This window comes from Cryptomeria japonica, chromosome 1 (genome assembly GCF_030272615.1).
Source record: "Cryptomeria japonica chromosome 1, Sugi_1.0, whole genome shotgun sequence".
NCBI lineage: Eukaryota > Viridiplantae > Streptophyta > Pinopsida > Cupressales > Cupressaceae > Cryptomeria > Cryptomeria japonica.
In genome coordinates, this window is record NC_081405.1 from 176,515,297 (window position 1) to 176,533,587 (window position 18,291).

The window sequence follows — 18,291 nt, forward strand, 5'->3', positions numbered from 1 at the left end:
GATATATATGAGGGTAAGGAGGGAGGGGGGTGGAGAGGGAGAGAAGAATAAAGTGAGGGAGAGACCTGGAGACAGACAGAGAGAGAGAGAGAGAGAGAGAGGGAGAGATAGAAATATCAATACGACCAATACCCTCAACCTTATGTACCATCAATCTTGTACCCTATACCCTAAACCTTATATCCTACAACCTATTATCTAAATCCTATATAAGCGAGGGAGAGGTGATGACCTAGGGAGGGGAGGGAGAGAGAAGAGGAGAGAGGGAAGAATAAAGAGAAAGAGAGAGAGATAAGAAGAGAAGGAGAGGTGGGTAGGGACTAATTGAGAGACCTAGAGAGGGAAGAGGTAGATAGGTGATGGAGAGAGAGAGAGAGAGGGAGAAGAAAATAAGAGAGATAGGTTCACAAAGAGAGAAAGAGGGGTAAGGATATGGAGAGGAAAGAATTAGAGAGGAGAGAGATATAGAGGTGAGAGATCTAGATCCTAGGAAGTGAGAGGTGAGGGACCTAGGGTAGAGAGATAGAGGTGAGGGAGAGAAAGGAGGAGAGATATGTGGGTAATGAGATAAAGAAGGAGAGTTAGAGAGGTAAATATGGAGGGAAGGAGAGACATAGGGATCGAGAGAGAGTCTGGTGGGGAGATGTAGTTGTCAAGAGAATGGAGAGAGAGTGGAAAGAAACAATAAGAGGAGAAGAGAGATGGAGGGTGGGAAGGATAGATATGGAGATAAGGAGAGAAAGTGACAAAGAGAGAGGGAGAGAGTATAGGAAAGACCTAGAGAGGAGAGATAGAGTAAAAGACAGAGAAGAGAGGAAGAGTAATAGGTCTATAGTTTATGGGAGATAAAGAGGTGAGGAGAGAGAAAATAGAAGGAGAGATTTCATAAAGGGATATGGGTAAGGGGTGATGGAGAGAGAGAGAGAGGTGGAGAGGGAGGGAGAGAACTAGAAAGGGGATAGATAGAGAGGTGAGATACCTAGAGGGTGAGAGAGAGGTTAGATACCTAGATAGGCGAGAGAGGGAATAAATAGATGTAGGGTCATAGAGAGAGGTTCTTAATGAGACATGGATGGAGAGGTATAGAGGCGAAGAGGGAAGGAGGGAGAAACCTAGAAAGGGGAGAGAGGTAGAGAGACAAAGGTTATGAGGGATAGGTGATGACCTAGAAAATAGAGAGAGAGATTATACGAGAGTAGGGGAGGGAGATGTATATAAGGGTAATAAGAAAGGGGGAGATAGAGAGAGAGGGAGAGACCTAGAGAGGGGGGGGAGAGAGAGAGAGAGAGAGAGAGAGAGAGAGAGAGAGAGAGAGAGAGAGAGAGGAAAATATTAATTTGGACAATACCCTCAACCCTATGTACCTTAAACCCTATACCAATACCCTCAACCCTATATCATACTCTCTATTCCCTAAACCCTACACAAGGGAGGGAGAGGTAGATATGGAGTGATTGGGAGACATAGAGAGGGGATAGATATAAAGGTGAGGAAGAGAGATAAGTTTACAAAAAGAGAAAGAGGGGTAAGGAGGCAAGGAGAGAGGTAGAGAGGGAGGTAGAGAACTAGAGAGGATAGATATAAGTCCTAGAGCATAGGGAGAGAGGGAAATAGACTTAGGGGAGAGATAGAGTGAGATAGATATGGGGAGAGAGAGGTTGACACTGATATAGGGAGGGAGAGGTGGAGAGGTAAAGATGGAGGGAAGGAGAGACCTAGTGATGGGAAAAGAGAGGGTGGGAGGGAGAGGTAGTGATCATGAGAATGGAGAGAGGGCAGAGAAATAATAAGAGAGAGGGAGGGAGGGAGGGATAGATATGGGGGTGTAGCAGCATAAATTTTCACTAGGCCAATTTAAACTTTGTGTTTGTGCCCCTACTTTAGTGTGTCTCCCCCTCATACCCTATTCGAGTCCGTTCGGTGCCTTAACTCCAATTTTTATGCCATATACACTTGCCAATTGATCCTCTAGGACTATGCCCTTATCCCTAGAGCTAGCTTGAGGTCCCTAATTGAGGAGGACCAAGGTACCAATGACCTGGGTCCCTCAATGGGGGCCATTTTTAAAAGGGAGGGTGTGACCTATCACCTCAGTGGGAAATGAAATCGATGGCTCTATGTGACCATTGGAGGTTGGCCTAATTGGTGAATTAACCTAGGATCTCATACATAAATACATCTAATCAAACCCAATTTCATCCAACATCATAAGTATTCATCTACATTCAGCCCAAAACATCCATGATCCAAGCATCATAAGTATTCATCTACATTCAACCCAAAACATCCATGAAGTGTTCATCAAGAATTTCTAGAGATCTTCAAGCTTGCATTTCCTTCATTCAACCATTGTGGAGAAATTTACAAAATTCATATGAAATCATGTGTGTGTGATTAGGCTTTTTTCATGTTCATGCCATTTTGTACAACATATGTGATTACATTCAAGAAGCAAACCATCACTACCAGTCATTGCAGATCTAAGGTGTAATATTACCAAAATGTATTGGTGGGTGAAAAATATGTGAATGAGAGATCAAGAGGAAAACTACCCTTTCCCTCCAAGGAGAGATGAGAGTTTCACTATGAATTTCCCTTCAAACACTTTTCACCTAATTACATTGGAAGAGGAGAGTAAAATTCACTAAATTCAACCTCCAAAGATGAAGATAGAATTCTAAGTGAAATGGGAATGATAAGTTAAACCCCACTTCCTATTTGAAATGGAAAGGAATTGATTGAATTATGTAGCGCGAAAGTGACAAATAACTAATTATAACTTGAGATCTGAGTATGGGATGAAGCTGTGCTCCTGGATCTGGAAGTAATATGTTAAGACAAAGTCACCCTATGAATTTCAGGAAAAGTTGCCTAGACCATGGCGGGAATGTGCATGGTCCTCCGAAAAAATCCACAAAATGAAAAAGGTTTTCCTGCCTCTGCAAATGGAGCCTGAATCTGAAAGTACACTTGTGCACCTACAACCTACACATAGAAAAGAGAGGGAAATGGGTTGGGATTGGGGGTTTTCCTTCGAGTCAAACCCCAGTTTTGGAATTAACCAAGTAATGAAAGAAAGTACTTGCAAGTAAATATAAATGAAAGACTGAAATGTACATCACCTCAAGGGAGGTTGTGATAGAAATGTTGATACAAATGCTTGTATGGAATTGAATATTAGAATCAATCTCCTCTTCAGTAGTTGGATCCTTGACTCGAATGCAATACCTTGCCTTGAAGGAAGACTTGAGATTCTCAATGCTTGAATTCTCTTGAGTGCTTGATCGCAATTCATCCAACTTGATCAAATTCAACTTATGCAAATGAGAGGACAAATTCCCTTTAAATACATGTCAATGAATTTTATTTTTGTCGCAGGCCGACATCGGGGGATTTTTCCCGCTTGCTATACAACCTACAATGCATGCTTGGGAAAGGGACTTCACCAAAATAGGGCAAGGATAGGGGCACCATGCCCCTATCCTGCCCTTTTTCCCAGGGAAGAATGCAGACAGGGTGGTGTGGAGGCCAAGAAAGAAGTATATTCCAAGGGTTGAGAAGTCTTTGGTCTCTGATCATGCTAGGGGATTCGATCTTGCATGCATGAGGACCCTAATGCGGTCAAAAATTTCTAGGGTTGCAATTTTATGACACTACATGAGGTATATATTTCCATTATTTATTTTAGTATTTATAATATTTCATTCAAGGTCAATTCCTAAACCAATGTTTGACTTAGGCATACCCTTATTCCCAACCTATTTCCCTTCTCTAGTGTGTGTAGAAACGGGTACGGAGCTACAATCTTCATAATCAACATTATTCATATAGACAAAGAGATCCCCCATTGGAGTGTGAAAAGTGTTGAGGACCAGAGTGACCACCATCCCAGTCCCAACATTTTAGGATCTCTTTCTGGGAGCAAGTCCAAATACTCTTATATTTCTCAGATCCAGGTTTGTGGCTCAATCTGACAATTGTAGCTCACTGTTTCAAAGTTTTTACCTTCATTCTAACACATTTTCCCCTAATTTCAGCACCTTCAACAATTCAATTCAACTCAAAGAAAGGAATGGGCACATATAAAAACCCATTGGAATTAGATCAGAATCTAGATCTATCTAATTTCAATCTTTTCTTAATGTAATGGTCCCTAAGAAAAAATAGTGGTTTTCATACATCTAATGGTGGAAACCCTAATTTTCATCATTACATTTTGGTGAACCCGACTCCTTACACCTTTATTTCTTATTTATATTCTCAAAACTGGGTGTTTATGCAATTTAAAATTCAAATTTATATTTACTAGTTTAATTTCCAATTGAATTTTAAAAATGTAGAGGTTAAATCAATAAAAACCCTAATTTTTAATTCTAAAATAGAGCTTGTGAGTTATCTAATTTGGATTAATTGTTTCAGATCTGATTTGTGAACATTATAGTTTTTTATTTTGCATTCATAGATCTTTTAATAAATTTGTATAAATTTAGAGGTTTAATTCATAAAAACACTAATTTATAATTCTAAAATTTACTTGAGGATTGCACAACTTTTCAAACTATTTTTTAGATCTAATATCTATGATATGTTATGCTATGATCTTCCAAATTAACAAATCAAATTGCTTAATTAATTGGTTAATCAGCCACTTTTATAAAGTTTTGCATTGTTTAATCATAATTTTCAAATTTGAAATTCAAAATTTCTCTCCTTTATTCAATTTTCCATTCATATATTGAGTGAACATTACATGAAATATGAGTTTCTTTTATTATCATAAGAGCATATGGAGTTCTTTTTTTATTTTGCTAGTTCACTTTCAAGTTACATTAAAGATGTTCATGATGTTCTCTTTCACTCATATGATGATAACTTAGTTCTCCCTTTCATTCATTGCTATGATTTACTCTCCCAAAATTGGTCCTACCAATGAGGGCAGATTGTGATGGTATGATGAAAGAATAAATATCTGATAGAATACTGAGAGGGGGGGGGGGTGAATCAGTATGTTGAAAAACTGATACAAAGTTCCCAAACTCAAATTCAATCTCACAAAGTAAACACATCTCATTCAAGATCAATATTCATAAGCATACTTGACATCAACCAATTTAACTCTTATGACAACTTAACAGTAATCAACTTTAATCTTGTAAACATCAACAATGCTTAATCATAACTCAACATATGTATCTCTCAATGCTTAAAGTTATCATGCCTTATCAGAAGTTAACCAAATCAACAAATAAGATCATAACCACAAAAACATTCACCACTTGACACAAATATTTATATGTGGAAAACCCAAATAGGTAAAAACCATTGTGAGATGAGACTCACAAGGATAGCTATCTAAAATCTTCTGAAGTTTTCCATGTTAGGAGCCAAGCCTATTAAAGCTTTACAATAAGTCATGTTAAGAACTAATTCCAGTTAAGAATCACCCGGTTAAGGGATTTACAAATATGCCTTGATGAAAAGCACAATACCTTGTTAGGAGTAACCTCGCTGGAGGATTTAAGAATCCAAGCTAATGGACCACCTTGTTAGAGGATTTAATGAGTAACCAATCTTGTTAGAGCTTACCTGGTTAAGGGATTTCACTTCTGTTGTAATTGTTAGAAAACAACAGGGTTTCTTGATTTGTCTGAGTAGCACTACATTTGCTTAATCAGATCCTTCTAAGCTTCAATCTTCCTTCACTCAAAGTGCAGATCCATTCACTAGTTAGGCAAAAATACACTCAATAGGTTTCTATCAATCTTGCCAACAAACTTTACAAACAACTTCATCGACCTTAAATACAAATCAATTAGGTCGGTCACACAACAAAAACCTAATTCTCGTCATCGAGATTACAAACAAGTTGGTGCAATCTTGACCATTAGAAATCATGACAATCTCTTCATATTCTTCAAGAAAATTCCAACCACTCCATGATCACCGCTTCATCAGACTTTGTAACTCATCATGCATTGTGCATTAGATGCAATCCACTTTGCTCCTTCCCTAGACAAAAAAATGCACCAAAACAATTTGAACTTATCCTCATACAATGATCTCACATGTCTCCATCATTATAGCCCATCAGATAATAAACCAACAAACTTGATCGGTTAGGGTTTAACAACTGATAGGGCTTACCGGTTACATTGCATAGAAAAGTTTAACCCTTTACACCGGTTCACCGGTTCAACTTACAAAATTTTCATACCGGTTTTCAACATCTTCCACAAAGCTTTTCTTACCGGTTACTAGGCAATATCAAAAACAACAATATCAACAATAACATAAAATACCATTACTAGTTCAATTGACATCAATGACAACATATCATTAATGCAATCTCTATGCAAAATGCCAACAAACTCAAAATTCCCACACATTGGTGCAAGAAGAGAATATGAACACTTCTTTCAAAGATCTCCCTCCTAAATATGGAACTTTGGAAAATGATGTTCATCATTCTAAAATGTACCTCCCACATAAGGATTATTTGGTGCAAGATGATGATATTTTAGCTACTTTTCCTAGCGATACCATACCTTATTTTATGATTTCCCCCCTTGAGATGAAGAATTAATTATATATGATGGTCCCTTTCCTAAAGATTGTCTTACTCATGAAGATACTTTAGAGCAGGAGGATGATACCACTTCTCATCATTATAATATTTCCAGTGCTCTTTCTCCCAAAAATGAAGAACCTAACAAAGATCAAATCAATACCATTCATATTTTTGAGAACCCTAAGGTTGTTGTCCACCTTGATCAATATGTCTCTCAATCTCAACAAAAAACAAAAATTGTTCCTTATTATCATACAATTCCTTACACATATAATAATGAAGTGTTTTCTTTCGAAACTAATGAAAACATACGAATTGAAGCACAATATACTTTGTTAGTTCCTACAATCCTCTCTTCAATTCAAAAAAATACACCATCTCCTACTAAAGAGGTTCCTAAAGAAGAACTCTTGGAGGAGGATTGCGGGTCCTTAGATTTCACACCTTCTATTTGTAAAAAATCTAAGATACTTGAATTTGATACTCAAATTTCTATCCTAGCACATGTCTAGAAATTGATTGGGCATCTTTAAATTTCAATCTAATTCCACCTAAGCATAAACAATCTCTTGATCCTACACATAGATACAATGGACAAATTTTAGGATGTGTGCAACAAAGTCTTGAAAGTCATGAGAAATCACACTTTTCTCATGAAAATATAGGTTTCTAACATCTTCCTTTGATAGCATCCCCTCCATTGTCCAGTGAATCCACAGTTTCTCATCCCAATATGGTATTACAACAAGATAATGTTTTGTCTGATCTTCTTCATGCCAATTTAATCTATCTTCTTTGGTCTAAAAGACGAAGGAAACATAGACAACATCTTGAAAATTCTTCTTTTTGTAAGTATTATCAAATTCATGGCCATTCTACTAATGAGTATCAAGCTTTGAAAACAAAAATACAATATTATATTGATTTAGGTAATATAAAAATAATGTCTAACAATGAATGACATGTTTCTCATAATCATTTCAAATAGCATTCAAGTACCTTTTATGTTGCTCCTCACTATGTGACATTGTTGGTATACCTATTGGGAGCTCATTGTCATTCATGGTGGTATAATTTCAAGTGAAAATATAATTAGTGAGTAGCATAATAGTCTATTTATTCTTGTCTCTATGCTTGGGGGGAAATAATATTATCTTTCCTCTTTCTAGGGTTTCATTATTTACTTTATGGATTGCATTGTTCATAACTTGATGTCCTTTGTTGCATGTGACTACATCTGTGTTCCTTGGTTAGGACCTACTCTTTATTTGAAATAGTGCATCTATTATGAATAACCTCTCCTTAGGTAATGTGTGATCCTCCATCCTAATCTTTCTTTGTCCTCTTGTTTGGGGGGAAAGGATGACATTTTCCTCTCCTTTTTGAAGATTGCTTCTTCTTTTGTGTTGTATTTTTCATAACGTGGTGTCCTTTCTTGAATAGATTTATCCTTCATGCGAGTTCATGTGTGTTCATTTATTAGGACCTATTCTTTGTTTGAAACAGTACATCGGTTATGAATAATCTCTCTTTGGAAGTTGTGTAATTCTTCTCATTGTCCCTATGCTTGAGGGCAATGATTTATCTCTTCTATCCTTTCTAAGGATCTACTTTCCCTTTATTGAGTGGTGTTTGATTATGTTTTGATGTCATTCCTTGTGTGAAGTTGTTGTTTTCTCAAGGATTCTCTCTTATACAAGAGGTGTATGTCCTTGGCTACAACCTCTTTTACACTTGGAAATGTATATCTATCATAAAATTACCCCTCACATTGGGTCAAAAGTATGTCATCCTTCATCAAGAATCCCTTTCACCTAACAATAGGGGGAAGGTATTCATTATTATTTTCCTTCCCTTTATTTTGGTAGAATATGTCATGTTTGTTCAAGAAACTCCTCTTCGAGGTAGATGTATTTTGAGCAAAGATCTCTTCTCCTCCAAGGATCCTCTTTACACTTGTTGCAAGATATCTCTTTTTCAACTATCTTATCCTTGCTTGAAAGAGTATTTCCTCTTTAGCTTGGATTTATGAACATTGTTGCCTAAAGGATATCTCATTGGTGTTGAAGGTGGGTATCCTTGTTTCTAGCTTCCTTAAGACATCAACATAGGGCTATATTGATATCTTAAGCGAGGGGCATACATATTTCCCTCTTTGTACTATATTGTGCAATATCTTTGCATGTCTTAAATGGGGTGTTCAACCTTAGAACCAGAGAAAAAAAACTCTTATACGAGATTTTTCACACCCAAAACCAGATGCAACATTCGATATACATATCTTAGATGGGGTGCACATCACTGAAACTAGAGAAAACAAACTCTTACATGGGATGCCCTCAAAACCAAGCATGTATCTATCTTAAACGAGGTTACACATTCTTGAAACTAGAGAAAAGAAAATCTTATACAAGATGTTCCTAAAACTAGACATTCAACCCTTGGCATTTGCCCTTGCATTGTATGTCTTAAAAAGGTTTATGCATGCTCGAAACAGGATGAAAAAAACTCTTATATGGGGTGTTATATACTTGAAACTTGACATCGCTTTCACAAAATCAATAATTTAACAATGTAGAACATTTTGACACTCACCAAATGCATAAAGTTCACTTTTCACATTTGGTGTTGGTGCTCACCAAATTCGAAAAGTGAAATTTTTGAATTTGGCGAGCTTCATATTTGACACTTGCCAAGTGGTTTGCATTGGAAAACACCAACCCTTTGAGTTGGATTTTCCTTGGAAATCCAACCTAAAGGTTTGGATGACCATTTCATGCCAATGATGTGTTTCTGTGATAAGATAAAAAGTGGCACCTTTTTAGTACCACATTTGTGTGCACTTACCCACTCATAAGACAAGCATATTTTAAAATTTTAGTATTTGTATGTATTGTTGCAAATTTTATACTATTCTTACTATTTAACTGTTAATCTAAAGATTATAAAATAACCACATGAATTTGGCTGAATTTAAATTTCATATATACAAATTTTAGTGAATTCCATGACTAGTTTATGTAAAATGAGCATTGTATGTTCCCAATTTAATCATGATTTTTTTATAATGATTATTTTAGCATATTTTATGTTGTATTTGTTAGATATATTTTAGATTGAATTATTTTTAAAAAAAATTGGTAGGGACATTATAGTCATGGGCCTTTTATCTTCTAGAACTTGATTTAATCATATGATTTTATTGTTGTCCTGTTATGCTCTTGCAAGGTGTTCAATAAGTGGGAAAATTTTTGGATAAGGTGTCTCAACCTTGCAATTATAATATTCATGTATTGATATTTTGTATGTATTGCTATTTAATCTATTTTTCATTTTCTCTCCACTTAGGAAAGTTGTTGTTCCATTTTAGAGTGGTGTGAGTTTTTCATTTTAGCATAATTTATCCTCACACAAGGATGTAGGCATCCCACTTTGGTTTTGTCTAATTTGGACATGTGCGCGAATTTATTGAAAGGCATGAAACAACATCTCAAATAGTCTTCATGGAGGTAACATGTGTTATATTCTTATGATTTGTAAGAGAATACAATAGGAAGGTTATATTGGAATCTTGACTATCCTATGAAAGTATTAAACACTTGTAATGAAAAATCTAGTGCTTGAAAGAATAAGGACAAATTGGAAGTCCATGTTTGAGTAGTCAAATATTATATGTTATGATACCATGACATGTACAAAATATGTTATTTTAATAATTGGGGGAATATTAGATCAAAGAATTCATTAGAATTTGGGTATCATGCCTACCTTGGAATTTCATATGATTTCTAAAACCATACCATGGTTTCACCTTGTCATTCATCTATAAATAGATCTTGGTCTAGGAGGTATGACAAGTTGTGTTGTAGGTTTTACTAGTAATCAAGTGCTACAAAAATTAAGAGGAAGAATTTGTATTGGTGTAACTCTTGTTGATGAATAATATATGCTTTGGGTTTCGTTGGATGTGGAATTATTTTTGTAGGGGTTTCTCCACCTATATCTTGTGTTATGGTTTGACACTCCTTTATGGTTATTTCCATTTTATCTATTATTTATCATTGTTTATTTATTTGGATGCTTTCAAGTTGCAACATAGACTAACAAGTTAGTTCCATCATGTTCTTATAGTATGCATCAACATATTTCTTCCATATCCTCTCAACAATACAAATGTCCCCCCTTGACCTAAGAAAATCCCCTCAATTAGCATGTGTAATTTCTCTACCAAGGTTTGTGTCAAGCTTAGAGGATATTAAGGGTAGCCATAATGACATTTTTAGTGTTTGAGAGCTTGTAAAAAATGGTATGAATTTTCTAAGTAGAGGATGCTTAATTCTAATGGGTAAGATCCCCCACTCTTAAATATTGGTGTTGCCCTTGTAATATAATTGTAATGTTTTTTCTATAATCTACTAAATTAGTGGCTTTGCAATGATTTCTTTGTGGGGCTAGATCTTTTCTATTTTGTGGTTCTTTTTCTTTTTTGTAGTCACATGTTTATTTTGTTCCCAACTCTACTAATTTAACTATGAAGCATGATAAAATCTAATTGTGTGCTTTAACTCTTAATTTGATATATAATATTTTCACCAAAATAAATATTAATACCACTGAAAAAAAAATTATTATTTTTATTTCATATAATAAATTAAATGAAAGTGATACATATCTACATACAGTTACTTTGTTATTATAATTAGATACACCTAATCCAACTACTTTTCTAGTTTATCTGTATGTTTTATCCATAAAAATTTATAGAGAAACCATTTACTAAATAGTATATTATATTAAGATTGATAAAGATTACATAATACAACATTCAGAAGACTAATACAATGAAGACAAGCAACCACAAATGACATACAAACAACTTTAGAGCAGTACTGTCTTTTTCCCTTTTGTTTTTGTTTTTGTTTTTGTGTGCCCTTGCATGCATTTGAATGAGTTAAGGTCCTAATATTCAGGGCTTAGTTCCTCAAAATTAGTGATGTCATATACTCCTTGTGATTGTGCTTCTTTCCTCCTCTCATTCATCTCTCTTCCATCTACTTTACCGCGAGTATTTTCATAGCCTCATGCTCCTATTAAAGTGAGGGCTAAAGGTAGCATCATAAATTGTCACTTGGCCAATTTACACCTCGTGTTTGTGCCCCTACTTTAGTGCATCTCCCCCTCATCACCTATCTAGGTCCATTCTGTGCCTTCACTCCAATTTTTATGACATTTACACCTACCAATTGATCCTTCGGGACTATGTCCTTCTCTCCAAGGCTAATTTGAGGTCCCTAATTGAGGAGGACCATGGTGCTAGCATCATGGTCCCCCTCAATGGGGCCCATTTTTCTAGGGGAGGATGTGACCTATCACCCCAACAGGAAATGAAATTGGTGGCTCTATGTGAGCATTGGAGGTCAACCTAATTGGTAAATTAACCTAGGATCTCATATATAAAGATATTTGATCAACCTAATTTTATCCAAGCATCATAAGTATTCAACTACATTTGACCCAAATAATCCATGAAGTGTTCATCAATAATTTCCAAATATCTTAAAGGTTGTATTTCCTTCATTCAACCATTGTGGAGAAAGTTAGAACATTCATATGCAAGCATGTTTGTGTGATTAGGGTTTTGTCATGTTCAAGTCATTTCATACAACACATGTGATTACATTCAAGAAGAAAAGCATCATTATTAGTCATTGCAGATCTAAGGTAGATCTTTCCATTGTTTGACTTAGGCAAAGCCTATTCCCAGCCTATTTCCCTTCTCTAGTGTGTGCAAGATTAGGTATTGAGTTGTGATCTTCATAATAGACATTATTCACAGAGATGAAGAGATCCCCCATTAGAGTGTGAAAAGTGTGGAGGACTAGAGAAACCACCATCCCGATCCCAACATTTCAGAAGCTCTTTCTAGGAGCAAGTTCGAATACTCTTATATTTCTCAAATCCAAGTTCATGACTCAATCAAATCACTTTAGCTCACTATTTCCGCATGTTTACCTTCATTCCAACACATTTCAATTCATTTCAACTCAAGGGAAGGAAGGGGTACATCTAAAAACCCCTTGGAATTAGATAAAAATCTAGATCTATTAGGTTTAGCTCTATCCAATTCCTATATTTCCCTAATGTAATGGTCCCTAAGCAAAATTAGTGGTAGAAACCCTAATTTTCACCATTACAGGGGGTAAGGAGGGAAGGTGAGGTAGAGAGAGGTAGAAAGGGGACATAGAAAGAGTGATAGAGAGATATCTATAGATATAGAGTTTGGGAGACATAAAGAGAGTGAGAAAAAACTAATAGGAGCATGTTGATCGCTGAAATTTGACTAAGTCTGAAAATTATATGATCTTCTAAAACCTAGAATCTACATTACAATTCCTAGAGATTTGAAACCACTCTCAAACATCTGGCCAATATATACATGAAATATAACTTAAAGTATTTAAATGTTATATTTTATGTATATTTTCTTCTTTGGGGGTTGGGTATGACTTGTGTCCAAACTAGAACATTCGCCCATTCACAAAATCAACAATTTAACAATGTAGAACATTTTGACACTCGCCAAATGCAAAAAGTTTACTTTTCACATTTGGTGAGCACCAAATTTGGAGCTCACCAAATGTGAAAAGTGAAATTTTTGAATTTGGTTAGCATCATATATGACAATTGCCAAGTGGTTTGCATTGAAAAACACCAACCCTTTGGGTTGATTTTGTGTTGGGCATCCAACCTAAAGGTTTGGATGACCATTTCATGCCAATGATGTGTTTTTATGATAAGATAAAAAGTGTCACCTTTTTAGTGCACATCTTTGTGCACTTACCCACTCGTAAGAGAAGCATATTTTAAAATTTTAGTATTTGTATGTATTTTTGCAAATTTTATACTATTCTTAGTATTTAATTGAACATTAATCTAAAGAATATAAAATAACCATACGAATTTGGCTAAATTTAGATTTCATATATGCAAATTTTAGTGAATTGCATGACTATTTTATGTAAAATGAGCATTGTATGTTCCAAATTTAATTATGTTTTTTTATAGTGATTATTTTAGCATATTTTATGTTGTATTTGTTAGATGTATTTTAGATTTAATTATTTATTTAAAAAATTGGTTGGGGACATTATATTCATGGGCCTTCTATCTTATAGAACTTGATTTAATCATATTATTTTATTGTTGTCTTGTTATGCTCTTGCAAAGTGTTTAATAAGTGCGATAAATTTTGGGATAAGGTGTCTCAACCTTGCAATTCTAATATTCATGTATTGCTATTTAATCTATTTTGCATTTTCTCTCCACTTGGGAAAGTTGTTTATCCATTTTAGAGTGGTGTGATTTTTTCATTTTAGTATATTTTATCCTCACACAAGGATGTAGGCATCCCACTTTGGTTTTGTCTCATTTGGACATGTGCGCCAATTTATTGAAAGACATGAAACAACATCTAAAATAGTCTTCATGGAGGTAACATATGCTATATTCTTATGATTTGTAAGAGAATACAATAGGAAGGTTATATTGGAATCTTGACTATCCTATGAAAGTATTAAACACTTGTAATGAAAAATCTAGTTCTTGAAAGAATAAGGAGAAATTCGATGTCCAAGTTTGGGTAGTCAAATATTATATGTTATGATACTATGACATGTACAAAATATGTTATCTTAATAGTTGGGGAAATATTAGATCAAGGGACTCATTAGAATTTGGGTATCATGGCTACCTTGGAATTTCATATGATTTCTAAAACCATACCATGGTTTGACCTTGTCATTCATCTATAAATAGAGCTTGGTCTAGGAGGTTGGGCAAGTTGTGTTGTAGGTTGTACTAGTAATGAAGTGCTACAAAAATTAAGAGGGAGAATTCGTATCAGTGTAACTCTTGTTGATGAATAATATATGCTTTGGGTTTCTTTGGATGTGGAATTATTTTTGTAGGGGTTTCTCCACATATATCTTGTGTTATGGTTTGAACCTCTTTTATGGTTATTTCCATTTTATCTATGATTTATCATTGTTTAAGTATTTGGATGCTTTGAGTTTGCAACATAGACTCACATGTTAGTTCTATAATGTTCCTACACTATGCATCAACATCATTCTTTCATATCCTCTCAACAATACAGATGTCCCCCCTTGACCTAAGAAAATCCCCTCAATTAACACGTCTAATTTCTCTAACAAGATTTGTGTCAAGCTTAGAGGATATTAAGGGTAGCCATAATGACATTTTTAGTGTCTGGGAGCTTGTTAAAAATGATATGAATTTTCTAGGTAGAGGATGCTTAATTCTAATGGGCAATATCCCCACTCTTAAATATTGGTGTTGCCCTTGTAATATAATTGTAATATTTTTTCTATAATCTACTAAATTAATGACTTTGCAATGATTTCTTTGTGGGGCTACGAGCTTTTCCATTTTATGATTCTTTTTCTTTTTTGAAGTCGCATGTTTATTTTATTCCCAACTACTAATTTAACTATGAAGCATGATAAAATCTAATTGTGTGCTTTAACTCTTAATTTGATATATAATATTTTCACCAAAATAAATAAATAATACCACTTAAATTTATTTATTTATTTTTATTTCATATAATAAATTAAGTGAAAGTGATACATATCTACATACACTTACTTTCTAAATTTAATTAGATACACATAAATCCAACTACTTTTCTAGTTTATCTGCATGCTTTATCCATAAGAAATTATAGACATACACCATTTACTAAACAGTATATTATATTAAGCTTGATAAAGATTACAGAATACAACATTCAAAAGACTAATCCAGAGAAGACATGCAAGCACAGATGACATACAAGCAGCTTTAGAGCAGCACTTTAAATCCACCGCAGCCAAACATGCACTAACATACACTGAAAACAAAATTTCCATCTGCTGGTTGGACATTTGTTGAGCGCTTTGGTATAAGCCCATTGAAAAAACAGTTTTTAAGATCCACACAATTACCCACACAAAGTCATGCCTCGTTACTTTATTCCATCCTCCATATATATATATATGAATATATATAAACTTGCTTGTAAACAGCCAGTATATTGTCATCGTTATTGATCTCCTAGACAACTTTATTTGTCTGCAGAATTTTTGATGATGATGGTCTTGGTTCTATGGTTCACCCATATTACTGCATAAACATAACAAATAATTAAATAGCCAAAAACCCTCGCTGGAACTTGTACAATCATGCCAAGCACAGCTTTTGCAAAAGAATCAGCAGGCAAAATCCCAGTAGATAAGATGAACAATAGTGAACCCTTCCACCCAGTTGCCAGAAAAGAACGCCCTTGTGTGACAGCTTTCAAAGTAGCCTTCGCTACATCCCTTGAATTTTCTGCTCTCCTCCTGCTATAAAATGTGACTTTTCTGGCAACCTCTGCCATTACTGGATCAACGATACTATCTACAGAGACAATAGCATTGACAAGTATGATCAGAGGACTTAAAATGTTTAGGAACATGTTGTCATTGATTATAATAAGTGGTTTATCTGAAATCATACTAATTTTTCTAATAGAATCTACTTATTAATATGATTTCAGATGAAGTAAGTAAACAAATCAAAACTTAAAATACGCTATTCAAACCAAACGTCATGAAACATTTACTTTTCCCTTCATGATAAGGCACTGTGTAAAGTAAGGTTATAAAAACAAGTGCAATTTAATATAAAGAAGAAAAAGATATACACATCCTCTCAAAAAGATATAATACCCACCTTCCATTTGAGTTAGCATGGCGGTTTCTACAAATCCTGGACATACAAAACTGACTGCAATTTTGTAAGGCAGGAGCTCAAGCCTCAGATTCTCTGCAAGCCCTCTGAGCGCATACTTTGTACACGTGTAAACCCCACCACCATATGCAGGGTACTGCACCGTAGAAAACAATATACCCATCAAATATTTAGTCATTATGAGAACAAAAATAGCATTAACTAAATAATCATAGTCATCTTGATATCATAATTTTAGGTTAACTCTGAATGCTAAATCTAAAATTAAGCTAAAATAATCACAAACCAATCTAGCCTACATAGTCATCTTAGTATCATACTTTTAGTATTCATGGTGTGTATATGTGAGTTATTGTGTTTACCAGAGAAGCAAGAGAACCCACTAACACAAGGGCAGAGGGATGCCTGTAACTGATCTCCTTCATCAAAGGCAGAGCCACCCTCAAAGTGTAGAGTGTCCCAATAAGGTTTGTACCAACTATAGTATCAATGCTTTCAATTGAAACTTTATCCATATATGAAGCGCTACCAACTCCAGCATTCAAGAGAATCACATCAAAAGGCCTCCATTGGAAGGATTCATTTATGGCTGCAGAAATGGCTTCATAATTTCTTACATCTGCAGCCTGAAGATAAACAAAAAGCTTATGAATCTACCATAATGAATGGTTCATGCCATGGATTATAAATATCGGAACAACAATCAATAGGAACATTATATTTAAAAACATATTAGTTTCTAATATTTTTGAAAAAATTGTAGTGTTTGTGAACAATATTAATATTACAATAAAACTTTTGAGAGGGATTCCATTCCCAACATACCTTGATGTTGATCCTGTTCTTTTCACATTGAAGCTCATGAAGGATTTCTTGGGCAGCTGCCTCAAGTTTGGCTAGATTTCTTGCTATCATTGTTACATAAGCACCTTGGGCAAGAGCTTCCTTGGCAATTGCAAGCCCAATCCCACTTGATCCTCCTGTTATTACAACATGCTTGTCTTTTAAACTTGGAATACGGGAGTATGGTTTCCATAGAAGCAAGAGAGAGCAGATGAAGGTAATGGATACTGCTATAGACAGGGCCCCAATCAATTGCAGAATATCTGCCATTTCTACTTCAATGGTATAGGGAATCAAATGAACTGAATAGAATGTATGAGAGAGTTTTCTGATAGTTATAGCAATGGTCCCTTTGGGCATTAATGGGTCGAAAAAAATCCCAAGATGGTTGTCTAGTGGGGAAGTTGTCAATCTAACAACCCAGTAGCAATAAGGACTTGAAAGCCGTTCAATGCCTTAAGTGTTCTGCCCAAGACGGGTAGCTAATGTGCCAACTTACATGTTGCATCATGAAGTGTTCTTCAAACATCTCTGGATATTTTAAACACCTTTTTCCTATTTATATGGCTACCAGCCAACGCGTATGAGCATTTAATGTTGGGACCAGGAAATTGGTTTCAAATTGAATTTGTTACCAAAAGTAGTTTATGTAATTATAACTCCCTTCTTCTTGATGTTGTTTTGCTTTTTCATGATTTTGACAATATATTCAATTGGCTTGGTTTTATGGCAGAATTGTCTTTAAAAGCATGTTAAGGAGTTGGCTAAACTGCATTTGGATGCCTCATGCAGTCCAAATGGAGGCTATCCAAAATCTTCTTAAGAATTTCTCTTTTTTATTTTAACTAAAATAATGTTTCTCTTTTTTATTTTAACTAAAATAATGTCTCTTAAGGTCATTAGTCTTCATACATTTACACCTCTTTTGTGAGGCTTCACTCCATGGATTAAAGGCTCTATTGATTCTAAAGAATGCTATCTTTGAGTCAAAATTTGGGTGGAATACATTGGTTTTTGTTTGTCACTCTAATTATTTCTAGACCATATCTCATCCTCTTTGGAGCATCTAAAAAGTATCATTGTTTTCG

At 34.9% G+C, this 18,291-nt stretch overlaps 1 protein-coding gene across 1 annotated transcript; it reads right to left on the reverse strand.

Moving 5' to 3' along the window:
• Positions 1-15,324: 15,324 nt before the first annotated feature.
• LOC131060931 (3-dehydrosphinganine reductase TSC10A) lies at positions 15,325-17,698 on the reverse strand. Its single transcript, XM_057994378.2, has 4 exons — positions 17,186-17,698; positions 16,723-16,986; positions 16,343-16,496; positions 15,325-16,027 (listed from the first exon to the last, which is right to left on the reverse strand). Exons 1-4 carry the CDS (start codon positions 17,561-17,563, stop codon positions 15,693-15,695), a joined length of 1,131 nt encoding a protein of 376 aa, XP_057850361.2. The 5' UTR covers positions 17,564-17,698; the 3' UTR covers positions 15,325-15,692.
• Between the last annotated feature and the right edge of the window lie 593 nt (positions 17,699-18,291).

Coding starts and splice junctions, on each gene's coding strand:
- LOC131060931 (XM_057994378.2), bottom strand. CDS start 17,563: ATGCCCAAAGGGACCATTGCTATAACTATCAGAAAACTCTCTCATACA. Junction 16,497..16,722: donor TGGGTTCTCTTGCTTCTCTG/GTAAACACAATA, acceptor TCTACGGTGCAG/TACCCTGCATATGGTGGTGG. Junction 16,028..16,342: donor CATGCTAACTCAAATGGAAG/GTGGGTATTATA, acceptor TTGTCTCTGTAG/ATAGTATCGTTGATCCAGTA.